The sequence below is a fragment of the Phodopus roborovskii genome, unplaced genomic scaffold, assembly GCF_943737965.1.
Source record: "Phodopus roborovskii unplaced genomic scaffold, PHOROB, whole genome shotgun sequence".
In the NCBI taxonomy this organism is placed as follows: domain Eukaryota; kingdom Metazoa; phylum Chordata; class Mammalia; order Rodentia; family Cricetidae; genus Phodopus; species Phodopus roborovskii.
This window is the reverse complement of record NW_026126418.1, coordinates 77,802,540-77,824,146: the sequence shown is the minus strand read 5'-3', so window position 1 is coordinate 77,824,146 and position 21,607 is coordinate 77,802,540. Positions and strand designations below refer to the sequence as shown.

Below are 21,607 nucleotides of genomic sequence, written 5' to 3'. Positions count from 1 at the left end.
ACCCCAACTAGGACAGAAGTCTGTGCTAGGCCTGACCATGCTTTTGTTTGAAGGAATATGAACCTTGGGACTGTGGATTAGAAAAGCAATTGAAGGCTTAATGGGCCATAGTAGTAGGAGCACAGAAGACAAGTGGTGTGGAGTGTGATTTAAGCTTTGGGGGGCTTGCTCAAGTGGCTTCAGAGAAGAGTTTTAGTATGTGACCTAGAATTTAGTTTTTGTGATATTTTGGTAAAGAAAGTGGCTGCTTTTTGCCTTTGTCCAAAGAGTCTGCCTGAGGCTGAAGTGAAGATTCCATTGGCAGAAGAAATCTCAAAAGAGCTCAGTATAGACTCTGTCGTGTGGCTATTAGTGGTAACTCTAATGAATATTTGTAATGAAAAAGAGCAAGGTGAGCAGGATAAATTACAAAGTGTAAGATTTAAGGAGAAAAGAAACACTAAAAAGTAGAATGGAACTAAATCCTTTGTTCAAGGAGATAAGAGATTAAGAATTGGGATAAAGGAAGTGGTGACTCCAGGGCAAGATCCCATCCACCTAAGTTTCCAATGTGTGAAAAGGAATTAAAGAAAAGCTTAGAGCTGGGTGTGGTGGTGCACGCCTTTAATCCCAGCACTGGGAAGACAAAGGCTGGCAGATTTCTGGGTTTGAGGCCAGCCTAGTCTAACCATTGAAAATAGAAAGTCGGGGAAGATGAAATTGAACAAGGTGGCCATGTTCCAGCCACAGTAAAGCAGGACTGCTTTAGCCATGTAATTCTGTTAGACCCTAATTCTGGGATCCTGATGGGCCGATGGAGAGCCCCACCACACAAACACCAAAACCAGGAGATGCAACAAGCAAGAGGTGTTTATTGAACGAATGCACTCGGGTGTCAGCGATCTCGGGGAAAGCTGCACACCCCTCAGGTTTCAGGTTCTCTCTTTTTTATTTTTTTATTTATTTTATATAACCAAGTCCATTTAAATGAAAACAAACATTTATAGACAATATTTGGGAATTTGGGCGTCGTTCTTTCCAAACTACTTCCTGCTGGTAAGGGGTGCTGTCATGGGGGATTCTAAGAAGATGCAGAAATCCTGGCTGTAGTCTGTAAGGCTGCTTTGTCCAGCTGTTTTGAATGTAGGATCACCTGGCACTCTGTTTCAGGTGGCCTGGCTTGATCAAACTACATTAGTCTGGAAGGAATCCACAGCTTTTCATTTTCTTGTGGAAACAAAAATAAAAATCCTTTTCCCCAGTAACTTGTCCTTGAACTTAAATTTTGGAGTCAAAGCATTTTTTTTTAAATTTAATTTATTATTTTCCTTCCCTCCCTCCCTCTTACTCTCTCTGCCCTCTCACATGCACCCTAACCACCCTCCCCTCCCATCCCCCCACCCCAATTCCATATGTAGGGGAATGCCATCCAGTTGGGGTCATGTAGAACTGACAGGTCATGTGAAGTAGGGACTAGGGCTTCTCTCCTGTCTCTAGGTTAAGGCAGTTATCCCTCCATGGGGGATGTGTTAGCAAGGTCCTTTTGTTCACCAAGGATACATCTGGCTCCACAGTCTGAGGTCCCTTAGACTACTCAGTCCTTCTGGCTGAGACCCATATTCAGGGGGGCCTGAGTCAGTCCCATGCTGGCTTCCCAGCTATCAGTCTGATGGCCTGTTAGCTCCTCCTTGTTCAGGTAAGCTGTCTCTATGTGTTTCTGCTGCCTGGTCTTGTCCTCTCCATCTGCATCTTGGTTCTAGTTCGACTCAGTGTTTATGTATGGGTGTTTGCTCCTGTTTCCAACAGGTTATTAGATGAGGGCTCCATGGATAAGTCAGTTGTTGATCTCACTATCCAGGAAGGGCATTTATGGTAGTCAGGCTCTCTTTTTATAGAGAAAGACCGCAATCAGCATACATGCATGGGGCACAAGGTGATTGATTAACAAGTATGATCTCATGTTTGAGAGATCACCAGGTATGACCTGTTCCTATTCAAAGGATAAACCATAGAATGACTTGGAAAGTCCCCAGACTGTCTGTTGGCCAGGAGTGACCCAGACAGGGCTGTTCATCTGGAATCATTTGTTCCAGGGTTGGGGGCCTATTTCCTTGTTGTGGTCCAAGACCTGTGAGAAACTTTTTTCATACTCTGGCTTTCTTTTGGCTGTACATTTAGAGCCTTCAGTTAATTCTACCACGGTTTGATGATTTAGTAACTAGCCCTATTTAACAAGATCAGTCTAGCATATAACCACTAGCCCCATCACCATAGTAACCTTTCTTGTTCTCATAATTCCTGTTTTTTCCTCCCATGTCAACGTCCATTCTTTATGATTTTCTATATTCTGCTTACAAGAATTATTCTGCCCCTTTCCTACATCCTTGCTCTCCAAACTAAAATCTTTCAATTCTAGAGTTAAGGACAGACTAAATGGTTTATGGAAATTACTCCCCAACTAAGGAAAGCCATTGAAACAAAGCTTGTGTCAGAGATATCTGACACAGAATCTGTTGTGTGAAGCTTTGAAGTTGAAGGCTAGGTTACCTACCTTGGAGAACCCAAAATGTTAGAGATGTCAGAGATTTGCTAGCAGGGAGTAGAACCACCCAAGAAGAAGAAGAAGAAGAAGAAGTGTGTTGTAGTCAATAAAGCTGAATGGAGTTGGAGATATAATGTTTTGGCATGAGACATAGAGATGCAGAGTTTAGTGGTTGCCCAACTGGTTTTCTGTCTTGCTTTGTTCCAGTGTTTCCTATGTTCCTTTCCTTACATTTTGGAATGGAACATCCTGTTTGGAATATCCTGTGTCATTAAATGTTGGCAGTATGTGATCTACTTTTTATTTTAATTTTACAGGAGATTAAAGTTAAGAGATTACATGAGTCTCAGAAGAGATGTTGGACTTTGAAATAAGTTTGGGACTGTTATAGACTATGGGTACTTTAAAGTTGGACTGAATGCATTTTAGCATTATAATGTGGCTACATGCCTTTGAGGGCCAGGGAGTGGAATGTGGTGGTTTAAAAGAAAGTGGTCCCCAAAGGGAATGGCACTATTAGGAGGTGTGGCCTTGTTGGAGGAATTGTGTCACTATGGATGTAGGTTATGAGGTCTCCTATATGCTCAAGATTATACCACCCAGAGCCACAGTACACTTCCCATTGTGTTCTGATCAAGTCAACACCATGTCTGCCTGCATATTGCCATCTCTCCACCATGATGATAATAGACTGAACCTCTGAACTATAAACAGCCATCCACAATCATGTTTTCCTTTATAAGAGTTGTTCTGGTTGGAAGCAGATGCAGACATCCACAACTAACCAATGGGCCAAGCTCCTGGAGTGCAGTCAAAGTGAGGGAGGAGCGATAATATGAACAAAGGAGTCAAGACCATGACGGGGAAACCCATAGAATCAGCTGACCTGAGCTAGTGAGAGATTACTGACTCAGGTCTGACAAATGGTGAACCTACATAAGACTGGACTAGACTCCCGTAATATAGGTGACAATGGTGTGACTGGGACAGTATATGAGGTCACTAGTAAGTGGGTCCAAGATCTAACTAACACTAATGTACAAACTGATTTAGTGGAGCCCATTCTATATGTAGTGAAACCTTGCCCAGCCTAGATATGGGGATGTGGGGGAGGAGGCCTTACTCAATCCAAAAGCAGATAGGAGGAGGGGAGGAGTGGGGAGAATTGAAAGAGAGGAGGGAGGGGAACTGGGATTGGAATGTAAAAAATAATAAAAAAAAAGTGTAAAAAAACAGAAAATAAAAAAATACATTTATTGATTTTAATATTCTAATTACCAACATAATTTGCTATGATGGGTTAATTCTTATAATTGTATTCTTATTGAATGGCAATTATAACATAAGAAATATAAATTTGCATTGTATTAAAAAGAAAAAAGAGTTGCCCTGGTCATGGTGTCCCTTCACAGCAATAGAAACCCTCACTAAGACAAGGAAGGAGTATATGATAGGATGGAAGCCCAGATAGTTTGCTATGCAGGTGTTGATATGTAGAAGCTGAGGACTGGCTCTTAATTGCTGGACCTGGCATCACTGGATACTGTGTCCTGTTAAATTCTGTTGGGCCAACAGCACACCCATCCTAAACCCCCACTGCTAATCAATTTAAAACTAAGTTTGAATCTTATAGAAACTAATAACTTGCTGTAGACTGTTGAAAAAAAAATCATTAAGGGAGAACTGGGAGGGGTACAGGGACGGGAAGCTGTGGTCAGGATATATTGTATACTCATGGAATAAATGAATTAAAAAAAAAAAAAGATAGCTTTCATTTCTGTTTTGCAGATAGTCCACTGAGGAGTCTACCTATAGATGTTTTACTGGTGCACCTGATGCTCCGTAGCAGATGAGAGGCTGAAAGTTCTTTCAATGATGACATTGTTATTGTTGTTAATACAGGCAAAGGGTGTTGTGAATACAACAGTATCTGCAGCAGTTCAGGCGGTTCGGGGCAGAGGAAGAGGAACTCTGACAAGGGGAGCATTCGTGGGGGCTACAGCAGCTCCTGGCTATATAGCACCAGGTCAGTGTCACTTGCTAAAGATCAAATGCCTTTTTGATTCCAGGCCCAAAGAACAGCATTTCCTCATTCTCCAAAGTTCTATGTAATCTCTGGGAATATTACACATGTGTAAGAGGAAAATAACATACATACACATGCATGCAAACACACATGCCTTCCTTTCTGGAGGGAGAAGAAAGGCAAGCATGGCTGACCTTGGATGAAGGAGCATATGTTGACAGGGAAGAATCTAAAAGCTGTTTTACAAATTATGGTGTTTGGACAGCAGAGCATGTTGTATTCTGGGGAGGCTCCCACAGTCGTGCTTGGTTTACCAAAATTGCTATGGGACTTCTTTATAGGGGTGAATCCTGGCTAAATTAGCATTTATGAAGTTCAGTATTTGAGAACAGTCAAAGAAATACAAAACAAAACAGAGAAAAATGAGAGGGTGGGGGAGGAGAGAGAGGGAGAAAGAGGGGAGTTTGAGTTGGGGTCTTTGTGGGTGAATGCAACTTATTTTTCAGAGCCCATTATATGCTAGACATTTCCATATAGATTACTTCTCATTCCTCAGTGTTTCCTCAGGTGTAAGGCAGTTTCCAAGTTGGGCAACCAGATCTGGATGAAACAAGCAGCTCAGTAAGGACTTGGATGCAGGTGATAGCATCTTGAAGCTACCACATGGCTTGAGGAGAAAGCTGTTTGATATCAGGCTTCTGTTCCAATCCATATGTTGTTTTAACCATGAATGTCCAGCTGGCTTTTTCTTTACAGTGGTGAAACAGTGAAAAATTTCACTTGACAAGCCATTTGTATTTGTTAACCAAGATGAAATTTATCTGTCTGTTTGTCTGTCTTTTTTTAAGGGGACGTCCTTAAGAGTTCACTTAGAATTGCTTCACTGTGCATGTTGTTGCCATTTGGAAAGTTTTATGAATAATGTGGCTTTGGAATTACAAGTTCACTCTTGTTGCATTTCTAGAGGATATGTCTTATAAAGAGTTGTTCTTGCTTAGAAACACACCATAGATTTTACCATTGTTGAGCTTACAGCGTGGAAGGAAAGTAACAAAAGCAAGCAAGTAACAAAATTAAATTAACTCTGAGATGAGTCTGGTAGGAGATACAGGCATCATGCCATAAGAATGTAACAAGAGTACCTTGATCTAACCTCTAGTGGGTGCACAAAGGCTTCTCTGAAATGTTGACACCGGAATGGAGTGTGGAGAGTGAGAAGGTATAACTGAGAAGGCTAGGATGGGCAGAGATTCACTACCGTTGGAGGCTTTCTGTATAGAGAAATGAGGCTCTTTTGCAGGCAGAATTTATAATGTGCTAGCATGATTTCTGGAAATTTTCCTAAAATGCAGACAAAAGAGTCTTGAATATCCCCAAAAAAGTTTTGGTACAGTGTTGGCTTCTTTATCTCCCTTATGAGGTGGCTTACATTCTGAATGAGTACTTTACTGGTTATGGGGACTTGACCCATTTGATGAAGCAGAAACACTAAATAATTAGGAGGGTGGAAAATATGAGCAGTAGGATGTAACAATTCTTTCTCTGTGCTGCTAGCTCCCAAATAATGACATGGAAGCTATTATTTATGAAAGCTCAGCCTAAAACTTAGGTTCGTTCCTAACTAGCTTTTATAACTTAAATTAATCAATTTATATTAATCTATGTTCTGCCACGTGTCTTGTGGCTATTAATGCTCCTCCTGCACACCCTACTTGCTCTGTGTCTTCTCCTTCCCAGTGTTCTCTCTGCTTTGAAGGCCCACCTATCTCTCCTGCCTAGCTATTGGCTGTTCAGCTTTTTATTACACCAATTACAACAACACATTTTCACACAGTGTATAAATATCCCACAACAGTAGGAAGAACTCTGTGTGTGTGTGTGGGGGTGGTGGTGGTAATGTGGGTTAAAGTTGATGAGTTAACCAATCCTAGAGTCCATAGCTTAGATTTTGTGTTAGAATCTTAAATCCAGTGGGAAGTCATCAAGGGTTCTAAGGAGAGAGGGCAAAATTAGATGTTATTTGTAAGTAGTATTCCCTATGTAGGGTCAACAGTAGATGCAAAAACAAACATGGACATAATGTCACAAGCTTGAACGCTATTGTAGATGTGTTAGTTAGGCTGAGGCAGGTGGATCTCTGTGAGTTTGAGGCCAGCCTGGTATATGAAGTGAGTTCCAGGACAGCTAGGGCCACACACAGAAAAACCCTATCTCAAAAAAAAAAGACACACACACACACACACACACAGAGACAGACAGACAGAGAGAGAGAGAGAGAGAGAGAGAGAGAGAGAGAGAGGGAGAGAGACGCACACACACAGTACTGTGAAGGGTTTTTACCTTGATGAGGAAGCTATTGTGCCATTTCATGGGATGAAGAATACTAAAATATATTTGAAAGGAAATAGGTGTGTCCAACGTTAAGATACCTTTTTTGTTGAAAATTAATAGCTTTAGCCTTATCCAATAGTGGGTATTTATTGAGATGAGTCTATTTGGTGGTGTTCCTTTGGAGCTCTGTCTGGTAATGTCTGTCATTGCCAGATAGTATGTCATTTGCTTCCTGCCTGAAGAGTATGCAGCTGCCTTTAGTACAGTGATGCAAAGTGGGATTGTGTTTCCTGGTTGCCAGCTCTTTTGTCATAAGCCATTTCTTTGACCTCTGGACAAGCCTTGTCTCCTGAAGCTTAAACAAACAAAACAAGACAGTACTCTTATGGGCAAGAAAGGGTTAAAGTTAATGTAAATGTTGATGAGTTTATACTCTTTGTGGACTGTTTCTTTCCCACCTGGTCTTGTTTCTGGTTAGTCCCAAATAAACACACAGGGCCTTATATTAATTATGAACAGTTAGGCCAATGGCTTAGGTTTCTTAGTGGCTAGCTCTCTCTTAATTATTAACCCATTTCTATTAAACTATGTATTGCAATGAGGCTGTGGCTTATCTGTAATCCAGCATGTTACCCCTTCGGTAGCTATATTTCATCTCCCTGCCAGCTTCTCTCTGCCTCCTCTCCCCAGAATTCTCCTTGTTTGGTAGCCCTGCCTATACTCCCTGTCTGGCTACTGGCCAATCAGTGTTTTATTCATCAACAGATATGAGAAACATATATACAGAAGGACATTCCTCATCAGTGGAGTGACTTAGTGTCCAGCAGTGCTGTCATAAGTGTTTTTCCATGTACTTTAACTTCCCTGCCCACTAGCTGCTCTGCATAGATGGTTAGAGTCTTTATGTAATTCAGACACCTTGCTAATCCTAGTGACCTGATCACTGACCAATTTAAGTAGTTTTAGTTTCAACTCTTTCATGAAAACTTTTGACATTGTAACTTAAGAAAATAGCTCTCATTCCCTGGAATACACTTATGTAATATGAAAATATAAACTTTTAAAACCATTTATTTTTATTTTGACCTTGGCTACTCTCTGCTTTTTCTTATGTTTATCTTAGCTGCATTGTATCCTCAGTTAGTGAGTACAGTGACTGTCCTATCCCCATTTCCACTGCAGAGTAAATAGAGCATCTGTCTGGCATATATTTGAATGCTTTATAAAAACTGAGCAAAGGTGACTAAGACCCAACTTTTGCCCCAGTCAGTGTTTAGGGTTGGATGGGACAGGAGCAGACGGTTGAGCATAGTATAATATTGGGAAACTATAATATCATGGGTTGGGCATTAGAGGGGATATCAGTCCTGGGGAGTTGATAACTTGATGCCAGTCTCAAGTGTAAGCCATTTTGAGCAGCATAAGTATAAGTAGTTCTAGAACCGTTGTTATATGTGATGTGATATGATATGATATGATATAATAAGAAAAATCTAGATTTGAGTAAGCATTCATGTTGTGTTGTTCCATCAGATAGGGTCTCATTATATCTCTGGCTGGCCTGAAACTTGCTAACTTGTAGACCTTGAATTTATAGAGATCCACATGTCTCTGGCTCTCAACCCTAAAATGTGAAGGTGTGGGCCACCATGCCCAGCCTGCTTTGTTTCTATGTGTTATTTAGAGACAGAGTCTTGATTCATAGTGTAGGATGCCCTGGAACCTTACTGTATGAATCCTAGGTGTGCCGCAGAGTCTTTGCTACTGGACTACTAGTTAGTGTGCACGACCATGATGGGATTTTGTCTTAGTTAGAGACCAGTTAAAATGTGCCCCCTGGGGACTTGGCCAAACTATTTATTTAAAAGATGGGAGTATGGCTGATTACATGCTCTTTGTTCGAAGATGTGTGAACAGTTAGTGCCAGAATTAACTCATTCAAAAACACTTGTGTTCTTAGGAGTACTTATTTATTATAATCATTTGTTTGTTTGTTTTTTGTTTTTAAATAGGCAAGAGACACTAATATATCAAGTTACCAACTTTTACAGGGAGACTTTGTGTTGGGGCCAGGCATTCAGATACTATTAAGTTGTGGACCTGTTATGAGTATGTTTTTCCAGCAGCTTGGTCTCACAGCCGCACCAGCCCCAAATTAACACACAGAGATGCTATATTAGATATAAAGCTGTTGGCCTGTTACTAGCATAATTTATTGGCTAGCTCTGTCTTAAATATTAACCCATTTCTATCAATCTTAAGTATTTCCACATGGTCTTATCTTACCGGAGAGAGGGCCTGGAGTTCTGCTCTCTCAGTCCTACATGTTGAATCTTTTCCCACTTCCTCCAGAATTATTCTTTCCTAGTCCTGCCTATCTTGCTTTTTTATTGGCCAACAGGACTTTATTCATTAGCCAATAAGAGAAACATATTTAGAGAATGACATCTCCCATCATGAACTTTGTCATTGGGCTCATGACCTGACCCAGACATGCTCTTCAGTGGCATTTGAGGATGCAGCATGCTGTGTCACTCTTTTCTTAAAGAAGCCATGGAAAGTTCCATGTTCCATCTTTTAGAAATTGGTATTTGTTCTGCTAGGTTTAGGTAATACAAAGCTATGATTTGATCTCTCCCATTGTAGCAGAGCATACAGACGAGTAGATGATTATAGTACACAGGAGAAGTACAGATGGAGAGAGAGGGAAGGAGAGAGAACACAAGTGAACAGAACACGGGAGGACGAGGTTAGGGTAAGTTGAGATCTCTGTAGGTCATAGTGTGAGGCTTCTAAACCTAAGCAGGACTAGGAAGTGGCTGGACTACTCTGTAGGGGTGTCCTTGGCCTTCCAGAGTCTGAAGTGCTTCCGGTAGTCTGTACTGATTGTTCTCTTCTTCTTTACACCAGGTTATGGAACACCATATGGTTACAGCACTGCTGCCCCTGCATATGGTATGTATACCTTTTTACTGATTCCTCTTAGCACATCTGTCACAGCACCCAGAACATAACTTTGTAACCAGGGTTTCCATAAACAAGTTGGAGGTTCTCAGATCTAATCATTCTAGTGACCAACTTAAATTCCCTCTAAAAATGCCACAACCTTGTGGTTCTTGGTTTGGTTGAAGTTGCTCTTCTCTGCTTTGCCTGATTGGAGAACTGCTTGTTCTTATTGCCTGTTTCTGACCATATTGAAATTAAATATTTGAAGTAATTCTTACAGCCAACCTATACTCCATTCAAAGGCTACTGAAGGGCCACACCCAGTTTTTAGTTTAGCCACTAGCAACATGGCTGCATTGTTGCTTTTCAGTATGGGATTTTATGTAGGTTATTTAAGTCAAGCAAAGGAAGCCATCACTTCAAATCTGGACCTAGTAGTGTTCACTATACATTGCTTTGGGAATGGGTAGATGTCATTGGTCCCACAGAGATGCTGGGGTTTATTGTCAATGTTAACATGTTCCTTCTTCCAGAAGTAGGTAGCTGATGTTAGAAAATCCTTGGTTTATCACTTTTTTCCTTTACAAAGTAAAAACTAGCAGCAGATGAGTGAATGAACCCTAATGGCCCTTTGGATAACTTTTGAATGAGGTTTATGTGGCAATGGAGGCAGTAGGTTTGGAGTCAGTGATATGCTCTTAGATATCTTTCGTAACTCAGGTGCTCTATGTTATGGAATCAGCTACCATCTACAGGATGCTTATTAATGAGAGAAGAGAGCAAAAGAATGTGTGCGAGTGTGTGTCCACACAGCCCAAACCAGTTGTGTATGCATGCACAAGGAAGGCAAAGGTCGTCCTTGCATCGGTGTTTGTGGCATGAATCCTCTACATGAGCTCAGACCTTCACCTTGTGCCTTTTCACAATCAGCTTTACCATTTTTATTTTGATAGCAATTAGAGTTTTATAGTTTGGCAAGGGTCAAATGCATGTAGGAAGGGCTTTACCTGGTTGATTCCTCTAGCACACTCCCATGTGGCTTGGGCTTCCCCATAGTCTCAACTAGAATACTCTCAGATATGGGAGTTGGGGACTAGTCCAAGAATATATTTTTAACCTACTACAGTTCTTTCTGAATTTAGACTGTCAGATTCTCTTTTAGCTTGACCATTAGCATTTGCCCTTTCTCTCTAGCTTTTGAATGACCCGAATACTTCATCCTTACAGAGTCAGTCTGTTAACTCAAGCACAACACATTTGACACCCAGCACCAGAGTGTCTGATCTGAGCCTATGTCAGTCATATAATAAGATGAATTCTAGTAAAGCATTGCTAGAGACATTTTCTTAAAAAAAAAAAAAAAGGGTCTTTAAACTCTTTGGTTACACCTGTGTTTTTCGTCAGTCTTTTACATTTTTCTTTCCTGGTCCATCCTTAACATGCTTTCTGCCTCTGGGCTTCTCTCTTTCATGTGCCATATAACTGACTTCCAAAGCTAGTGTAATTTGATGCCCCATTTTTCACATAAAAGATATGATTTTTAAATGTTATTGTGATGCAAATCTACTAAAAACAGTGCTTTATTTTGGCTGTAAGGTAAATATGTCTTTTGGCCTTTGTAAAGCTGTTGCATGTGGGGTTATCTCCTCTGATCATCTGGTGCTCTTGAATACCTGCTGTTGCTGCTTTGTGATTTCTCCTAGGTTAAACATCAGGATAAAGACGGGCAGATTTCAAATCCTCTTTAGTGTGCAGGAGTTTGTGAGGCCACAAGAACGTATTAATTACAAATTAAGGAAACTATTAATCTTTCCAGATTTGCCATGTCAAATTAGTGGTAGCCTATGAGAAGACAAATACCTGGTTGGTGGCTCTGGTTGAAGCAGTCTTTACTGGGAGTTGAGGCCCAAACAGAAAGACTTATATCTTGACATGTTTCTCCTTAATGTGTCATATGCCATATGCATTTCCAGAGTCACTTTAGGACAAAAATGTTAATGAACTAGCATTGCTTTTGATCTTTAGAATTCATGTTTGCTCACTCAGATGTCATTTCTGAGTATTGTTCTGTGATACAGGCATTTTACTCTTGAGCAGAAAACATTATGTATCAAGATACAAGAGCAATTGATTTGTGAGGGATTTGTGGGCCTCTTCCAAAATGGTATAAAATAGACTGACTAATCTGGAAATGGTTAAAGATAATTATTGTAAGAATTTTTTAACCTGAAATTTTTATTGGAGTCCTCTCCGTTTCTTTTCTCTGTAGGTTTGCCCAAGAGAATGGTTCTGTTACCCGTTATGAAATTCCCAACATATCCTGTTCCCCACTACTCATTCTTTTAGCCAATGACAGAAGCTCATTCCTATTGAACAACAGTACAGTACAATGCAGAATGTTAGAGAAAAAGCCTTTTTATCCTGCTTTCTTTGAACATACTTGATCAAAATTATTTGTAAAGAACATCTTTCCTACTTTTTGATTTTAACAAATGCAAATTCAGTTCTCTAAAACTTGAAAACAAACAAAAAGAAACCAGTTCTGTGAAACGGTACCTCATTCCTGGAAATAATTTATACCAGCCCCTTCGTTGTAGGGAAGTAAGTCTAGCAGCTCAAAGTTGACGTTCTCAGAGAATATCAGATTATGTAAAGTTAAATTTGTGAAGGATGTATAGAGTCTCAACACTGATCACAAATAAACTGCTTTGTTGTAACACAGAGTACTGCCTGGTTCCTGATGCAGCCATGGATTCTTAGCTGATTGATGTGCTTGCCCCAGGGCACTATAATTTGGGCTGTAGTTACTATTTTTTTTTTTTTTAAAAAACATTAGAAACTTTTCATTTAAACTTTAACTTTGTAAATAATGAAGTGTGTAACTAAAGCCAATAAAATATGAGTTTGGATATTGTTTTAGCTTATTATTTTTGATATGTTTTGCTATCAAATTTCAAGAATTACAAACTAATAATAATTTAGCCCTAGAAACCCATTCATTTGTAAGCAAGCTGCTAAAACAAAAGCAGAGATGATTGTTAGCCTGACTCAGTCTACTTTCTTTGTAAGCTCTTTGTACTCCAGTTGTACAAGAGCAACCCAATGAAAGGTTACATTCTGTTATCCCAGCATTGCTTAGTAAAATGATGGCACCACCCAAAGGTGGGGAGGGAGGATTGTGATTATTTCAGTTTACGAATTTCCAAGTTAAAAAAATAAATTAATCAATCACCCTCTTTTGTTCTTGTGGCCTTCTTCACTCTGTAAGACTCTGTTCACTCCTTTTTCATAAAGGTAGATGATTAGCAGTTTTTCTGGGATTCCTTGAAGGGTGTCCTTTCCTCTTCAATGATATCAGAATCTAAAGCAGCAACAGGACCCCCATAAAAACTTGCTCTCCGATTGTCCCAGTTCTTGTTGAGTGCTGCTGTGAAAAGTGACAGGTTTCAGCCATGGGTCAGCATTTACTTTTAAGACACCTGGTTACATTGGTGGGAACTGAGTCAGTAACATTGTGCTGTTGTGTGAAGGGTGCAGACCCAAGTCTTCACTTGCGTTCTCACCTTGTTTGGAAAGCTGATGATGTTACTAGAAGGTAATGGTTTCATTAAAGTATTCACCCCCATTCAGATGACAATGTAGACATTTACAAGTTACTGTGTCTTAAAGATGAGTTAGTAGGGAATAACTACTTTGCTGTTGAATTCCTTTTCAAAACCAAGCAGTGCCCATCACTTTAAAGTGGTTTTTACTAACTTACATGCAAGGCTCCTTTGGAAGAAAGGACAAGATGGGCATGGAGGCACTTCTCAGATGTATATTGCACAATCATTTATTTCTTTCTTGACCCTTTGTTTCTACTAGTGGTGGGTGATACTTTAATAAAACCTTGTCACTTGCTGGAAATAGCTTTAACTTGTCATTCTCATCATTAGTGGCAAGACATAATAGAGCAGGGCGCCTTCTCAGCTGGGAGTTTTCATGTTCATTGATTTGTTTCGCTGACCTATGGATGAAACAGAGCCATCACTGAGAAGAAAAAGCATGGCTGCTAGTGTTCTGTTTTTATTAATTAACTATTTAAAGTGGTCTTCTGTTTTTTAAACACTATTAATTGGCAGTTGCAGTTGTATTGTTACTTGAAATTGATCATCAAATTTGGACTCTAGGCTGGAATTTCCCTAGAGATTTCTCTTGAGAAAATACTTTGTAGTCTCTGACTCTGCCTCATAACTCACCCTCTCTCAGATGGAGGAGGGAGCTGTGCTGTTCTCCAACATGATGGCCGTCATTTCAAATGGTTCCTACCAAGTCTTCCCCCCTTTCTTCTTAATTTCATTGTTTGTTAGAAGTTACTAACCATGTTGTAAATCTGCCGAGTTGCTGCAAACTTTTACATTTCTCTGCTTTACTTAAAACAATGGAGCTGTCAACCCTATGTTAGAAGTGGTAACCATGCAAATTCAGCTGTTTAAATCTGTAACGAATTAAGTGTCCTCCCACCTTTTGCCCTTCCCACCCCTCATTTTGTAATGAAAATTCCACTTACAGCTGAAAGAGCAGAGAAATATAAATGAAGCTCTTAGCTTCATCCAGTTGTGTGAAATTAACGTAAAGCTCTGCTTCTCTGCTCTCTTCTCCACTGTAGGTGGTTTTTTCATTGACAGCCCCTATTGCCAGCCTCTGAGCGTCGCACCATTTATTATTCACTTGGGCCCTCAAGATTTCTTCTCTGACTTCTAGAACCATCAGGTTGTCTGGCTTGAATAGCAATTTCTATATCTTGGTCTTAAGAGCAGTGTGACCCCTGAGGCTTTCCAGCTTTCAGATCCACTACTCTAATCCTTTTTAAAAACAATGACTGATGATTTTACAGAAGAGCAATACTTTGTCCAAAGCCACAATGTCTCTTTTAAAGCTCTCCTTTTGGATATGTAGCAATATCTAATGTAAACCTTTCAGTGTAGGTCTTGTCAGGGAGTTTACAGATTAATGTAGAACTTAGAATCTGTGTATGAGCTATGCTGTCCTCTGACACTTTTTAATCATTTTTAGCTCGAACTCTTACATTTTTGATTGTCCAGCTAAGCAGTATTAGAATTTATCCGAGACAGGTGTCATTCCTAAGCCATATCTTTTGGTGGGGGCCAAAGCTTCACCAGAGGTGTGGCTGGCAACCTGTGTCCCTTAAGGCTGCAGGAGTGCCCCATCTCTTGTGCCCATAATGGTTCCATAGATTTCCAACATACCTCATGCTGATGAGGTTTGGTGCATAGTATGGTGAAATAAAGGGGTTGGGTTTTTAAAGTAGCTCCTGATGTTGTTATAATATCTCAAATTGGTAACCTTGGGAATGAAATACTGATCATGCTTGGATCAGCCTTTTTGAAAAAAATTGGGTGAATGTTTGAAAATCATTAATCAGTCACCATAATGAATTGAAGAGCTGGGAATACCTCGTTAATGTATTTTTAAAACTGGTGTTGGACCCTCTGTGTATTTCAGGTTAATACTTTTAAGCAGTTTTCAGCACGTTTATCTCACTTTATTCTCGTTCTCCTCGGACCTCCGTAGCCATATCACTTGTATAAGATAGGCTGAGATATAGTGACTGTAAGCTGTGATCTCAGTACACAAAGGTAAGCTCTTTTATTTTCTGATTAAAGAAAAAAAAAATAACCAATTAACACAACCTGCATATATGACAATCATACGATGTATTTGATCTCTTAGGTCTTATGTCACTGCATTAACTTTAAATTTTTATGGTCTAAATGTAAAATAGTAATTTTCAGCATTTGTTTGAATACTCTTGTAAATGCTTTTTATTCAAGAGAAACATTTCACATTCACTGACCAAGTGTATGTGGGTAGAAACTTAGGATATAATGTATATGTAAATTATACATACGGAGGCACTTGTTTGAATATAATAATTCAGTGGTAGGAACACTTTTAAGAAGAATCAAAATGGTGCCAGGGCACTCTGTTGGACAAGAAGGTGGGATTTCAGGAGCAGGATTCATGTGTGCAGTACCTACACAGGCTGAGGGTGTAAGTGCCAATCTCTCCAGAAGAGAACCTTTTCTGACCTGTGCTGCATACTCAAACACAGCAACAGCGAGAAGCCATTAATGGGGAAAAATAAAGCAATAGAAAAATAAAAAAAGGACAAAACTATTAACTGTGGGAAATATGTGTAATTAGCTGAATTAAGCTAATTATGTGTAGAATCAACTTGAGCAAGTCTCAGAAAGGTGATGCTGAGTCCACAGAAACCAAATCTACTTAAGGAATTTGTCTCTCTTCCAAGTTAGGTGGTAGCTAGAATATTATTTCTCATTGTATTGAGTCATCGACAGAGTTCATTTCATGGATGTGGGGTTAGGTCAGATCATTAATAAGGATTTGTTTAACTTAGTGTACCCCATAGATACACTACACTATGTTAGATGTTTGTACTCAAGCTGTATTTATAGAGATAGATACATACAAATAAATTTGATGTTTTACAGTTCTCTAGCAGTTTCTGTTCATTAGTATAAGGTTGCTGGAACAACTTTGTTCCCAAACAGAACCTGTAGTTTATGAGATTGGCTTCTGCTAAAGATTGTACAAGGCAGAACAGAGAGCAGTGCAGTGCAGAACAGAGTATAGTAGAGAGCAGTGCAGAGCAGAGAGCAGTGCAGATCAGAGAGCAGTGCAGATCAGAGAGCAGTCAGTGCAGAGCAGAGAGCAGTGCAGATCAGAGAGCAGTGCAGTGCAGAGAGAGCAGAGCAGAGAGCAGAGAGCAGTGCAGAGCAGAGAGCAGTGCAGATCAGAGAGCAGTGCAGATCAGAGAGCAGAGCAGAGAGCAGAGAGCAGTGCAGATCAGAGAGCAGTGCAGAGCAGAGAGCAGTGCAGATCAGAGAGCAGTGCAGAGCAGAGAGCAGTGCAGAGCAGAGAGCAGAGCAGAGAGCAGTGCAGATCAGAGAGCAGTCAGTGCAGAGCAGAGAGCAGTGCAGAGAGAGCAGAGCAGAGAGCAGAGAGCAGTGCAGAGCAGAGAGCAGAGCAGAGAGCAGAGAGCAGTGCAGAGCAGAGAGCAGTGCAGAGCAGAGAGCAGAGAGCAGTGCAGAGCAGAGCAGAGCTGTGCCTCAGCCCCAGCCTGTTGATGCCTTTTCTGGGACCAGGGAATAGAGGCTCTGACAGTGGGAACATCTGAAGTTTGAAAAGTTTTCCTTGCTGGTCAAATTGATTTTGTTATAATTAAGTACTCTAATTTGGGAGATAATGTATTAACAGTGGCAAAAGTTAGTTTAATTATAAAATACTAAATATCGTAGGCATCACAAACTTTATGTTATTTGAGATTTCCTCAAGTAGCATATTTCCCTGGCATCTTTGAGGACCTGAAATTCTCTGGTTGTGCTACTTATGCGCTATCCAAATGTATGTTTGGAAAATGGGCTCAGCACACATTGTAGCCCTGCTTGGCAGTAGTCTCTGTAGTCATGCAAAGAACACAGTGGTAAATGTAAACCCTGGACTACATTCTATCAGTGGCAGGTGAGTGTTAACATTATAATAAATCACTTGTTGTATTTTTCCTGATTATTATTTTTCACTAATGATTAGAGTGGAAGAGAATAGTCAATAAATACTAAGGGTAATTAGCTAGAGAAGTTTTCTCCCCAAGCTGTGTGGAGCCTGTAAACCAGGAGCTTTGTGAGCAGAGCGACATCTGAAAGCAGCCTTCTCTGTGAAAGATCTTCCTTTCATTTCCACCCTTTTAATGCCAGGGCTTCCCCGATTCACCCAGAAAGGTATCATGACATTTAGAATTATTCTCTGCAACATCTGATGCCATGTAGACAGTGACCATGGGTTCCTTAGTATTACTGGGAGGGAGATGGGTAGGGTGTCAGTGACAACAGCCCACCTAAGCACCTGCAGTTTAAGATGAGCATCGTCATGGATGTGTGTCTCTGTAGCACTTAACAGCACAACATGCACTGGTTAAAGACCCAGTCCCTTCTAATGGTATCTTACAGAAAGGCTATTAAGCAGAGAATTCATGTTGGATTAGTTGCACAAATATCCTTTCCTATGTTACCGTCATTTCAGTTAGGAGCTAACAGCTTCCTTTAATGTTTGAAGCAATGATCTTTGGAAGTTTTTAAAAATAGAACCATAATGCGAATTGGGTTATATAAACTTTACAGCACAGATAGAGATAAGGGCTAGAAACTATGGAAAATCAGGTCAAAGCATTTCTCTCACTCCAGTCCATCCTCTAGAGTTTGGAAATCTGATGAGTTCATATATTCAAAGCTTTTAATGTTACCTAGCATGAAGGAAGTACTTGTGAATGCTGACTCTGCTGTTCTGGTTGAGGCCAAAGGATGGATGTGAGGGAGGTGAGGCTATGCTGGTTAAGCAGCAGGTGCATGACCTACTCAGGGGAGAGTTGGGCTTATTCCTTTGTGTTCATAGGCTTTGGCTGCCCCCAGCTGAGCCTAGCCTCAGCAGGAGTGATTTGCTCATATTTCTGCTGCAGCAGTTAAACCAGCCAGCTTGCAGCCCAGAGTTTGTAAATACTTGTTTGGGATTTATCGGTGCTTTGAGTTTCACAAGGGCTGAACTTTCACCATTTATCTGCTGATTCAGTTTTTCTAGCCACACTTCAGTAATAAAAAGCTACAAAGGCCAGAATCTAGTCTTGATGGCTTGTGTTTGGTGGTAGAGAACAAGTTATTATAAACTAAGGAGAAAAAGAACCAAGGAAACACCCAGGACGCTGTTGACTCAGATTCGTGTGAATAGTCCCTGTACCTTGTTTTAAGGTACATTAGTGGAAATCATCTGCACTCACCACCACATGAGGCATCCCTTCTGTCTGAGACACTTAGGGCATTAATCTATTATATCTCTTTGTCTACTTAGTTGGACATAATTGGTAAGTTTCTGTTGAATACAAGGGCAAGTGGGGTGATGATGAAGTTGCTATACTTCTGAACTGAATAAAGGGCCTGTGTCTACCGTGCAAGTGCTGGCTCACACATGTTTGCAAAGATTTAAGGAACCTTAGAAGAAGGATGGACAGGTTGAGTCCCAAGCTGGTAGTAGGAGGTGAGTTAAGCAGAAACAGATTGAATTCTAAAATGCTGAATTTTAGAAAAAAAAAATGTTTGCACAAGGATTAACTATAAGGTGGCTGGTAAATTAGACTAGTGTTACTTGGTAAAAGTTACTTTAGGTAGATTATTCATCTCATGGCGAGCATTGCAAAAAGAATACACACAAACACATACACATACACACACACACACACACACACACACACACACACACACACACAGGCCCAACCCCCCAAAACCAAACAAAAAACCAAACCAGAACAATTCTGACCAGTTATCAGAGGAGGATCGTGGTCTTTCTACCTAGTTGGGTGGTGTAGATTGTCTACCCTGTTGCTCGTGTGGCAATAGGGTAGACTGAACATCCTTACTGGAGAGGAATGGTCCACAAGTGTCCCCCTCTATTGCTGTATGGCCAACATGGGCACATCCAATCATCATTGCAGTTAGGACACTGCTGCTCCTCTTTGTTGGAGCTTCTCCTTCTTTGTTCCCTTTGTACAACTAACTGTCCCAAGTAATTTTTCTTCATAGGACTTAGGCTTGACCAACATTTTTACATCATAACATGTTGTCATCTACAGTCTTATGTTTACATACAAACTACATAAAATTCTACAACAAAATTGATGGAGGAACTGTTTTGGGAGTGTGAGTAGTAGATTTAAAAAGCCAGAAAGGGAACGAGGAAGGAACAGTATACCCTGAAAAACAGGGATTTTTATACTTTTTTGTGGTGCTGGTAGGGTGAGTGATGATAAAAAGGCTATCTAACAATGAATAAAGAGAAGGAACTCAGTGGGCTGTATAAACAGGATGCTAAAGCTAAAGCTTTTTTTTTTTTTTTTTTTTTTTTTGGGTTTGGATGAAATATCAAAAGGCTGAGACACCTATTTTTAATAGGCTCTTTTTCTGGATATATCCTCTGCCTGCCTGAGGAAGGTTATGGAGTTGGATGAGGTAGAAACCAGAGGTTTGGGGTAAGAAGGTAGACCTGCTCAGGTACAGGAAGGACAGTGACACATCAAAAGGCCCATGCTGAATGCTAGAGAATGTGACTCTTCACTCCACCTTAGATAGGTCTGGGTTCAATGAGCCTGGCTTGAGAGTCCTGGGGTCTCTGGATATATCTGTTTCTCACCTTGTTGCTTGCAGACCACTTCCCAACTTCATTGCCAGTTGCTTAGTGGCAGAGAGATTTGAGGATGGAATATAGAACCCCACCTTGCCCATGTCCTTGTCATCTTTGACAACTGACAAGGGAAGAGCTCTGTCCTACATTCTTGAAGGATAATTGAAAGAATCTTACTCTAACCAAGTTCTAGAGCATCAAAGTATATGAAGGAATATGAGGCCCTGTTCTGGGTGGGATACAGAGCACTGTAGCATCCTCTTCCGTTCTGTGATCCATTTCTAGCTCCAAGTCTAGAGGAGTGTTGCAAGGATTATCGTTCTACAGGCATCAAAAGCCCAGAGGTCTCTTCAAACAACCCTGCTTGTCTGTGGTAAAATCCTTTGGCTTCTAACTAGTGAGTATTGAGCCACACAGAGGAAATACCATTTGTTGTGCTGTTCTGAGGGTTAGCAGAAACTCTCCTAGGGGATTGGTTTTGAGTCCTGCAACTTAAGGACCTAGAAGTTTGTCCTTAACTAGGGAAGGGCTTTAGGTAAAGTGAATTTCCCCAATTACATAGTGCTTGGTGGCATAGTCCACACACTCTTGACTGCTTTGCTCAGCTGGTTCTGTGCATTTCTTGCCACCCTGCTTCCCAAGATTATTTGGTAGCAGTGTCCCTTCTTGTCTCTGGTACATTCTATTTCCTTTTCTTCCAGACTTTGGGACTATACTGTGTGTGCCTTACAAAATAGAACAAACAGAACCAATCCACCTCTCCTGTTCCCTTTCCTGTCCTAGCTCATGCTCTCCCTGGTTCCCTTGGAAATGGATTGTGAATCAGCTCTAAGTCAGAAATACTGTTTTTTGCTAGCTGCACATTGGGATATTAATGGTCTTCTGCTGTTACCAAAACCGTATGTAATAAAATGCAAACTTAGTGGATTCTGCTTGGAGAGATCCCAGGCTTTTGGAAATGTGATTGGGGGAGGGGGAGCGTATGGAGGTGTCTGTGTGTCAGAGGATGCTGGTCAGTCTGCATGTGCTTAACCAAAGGGTCATCTTCACAGTTGTATTTTTCCAGAGCAGTCTAATGCAGGGCTCCACTTTGTAAAATATCTCATACCTTTTGAGGTTACACTGAGAAAATTTATGGATGCCATCTTTCAGAACATTAAAACAAAATATGGTTGCTGCCACTTGAACTCAGAAGGGCTAAAAATTACCTGGAAATAGGATCAAAGGACCAGTATGTCAAGGCTAGTGAAGGGGAGTGGCCTTGGATGAGCATGGACACTTATTACCACTTATTTTAAAGGGTTTTATTGACTTGTATGTGGTTCCAGAGTGGTAAAGGCAGCTATGAGTGGCCTGGTGGGCATTGTGACATGAAGTTACCACATGAGGGCAAGCGAAACTGGTTCAGAAGAACATGGAGTTGTGACCACCATGGTATGTGTTCTTATGAACTGTGTTTGGTGGTACATGGGGAAGATTGAGTTCACGAGCAGCCTAGGCTTTGTCATGAGACCCTGTCCAAAACAAAACAAAAC

General features: G+C 40.6%; 1 protein-coding gene across 5 annotated transcripts in view; it reads left to right on the top strand.

The window, feature by feature from the left end:
* Positions 1 to 21,607, top strand: part of Strbp (spermatid perinuclear RNA binding protein) — a 113,674-nt gene extending 92,067 nt beyond the window's left edge. For 2 of the 5 annotated variants that reach the window (XM_051185356.1, XM_051185357.1), the window contains 3 exons: positions 4,424 to 4,547; positions 9,789 to 9,833; positions 14,473 to 15,323. In XM_051185356.1, the coding sequence (XP_051041313.1) occupies positions 4,424 to 4,547; positions 9,789 to 9,833; positions 14,473 to 14,567 (264 nt within the window). In that variant the 3' untranslated portion in view covers positions 14,568 to 15,323. The other 3 variants (XR_007834565.1, XM_051185359.1, XM_051185358.1) reach the window with 3 other exon arrangements.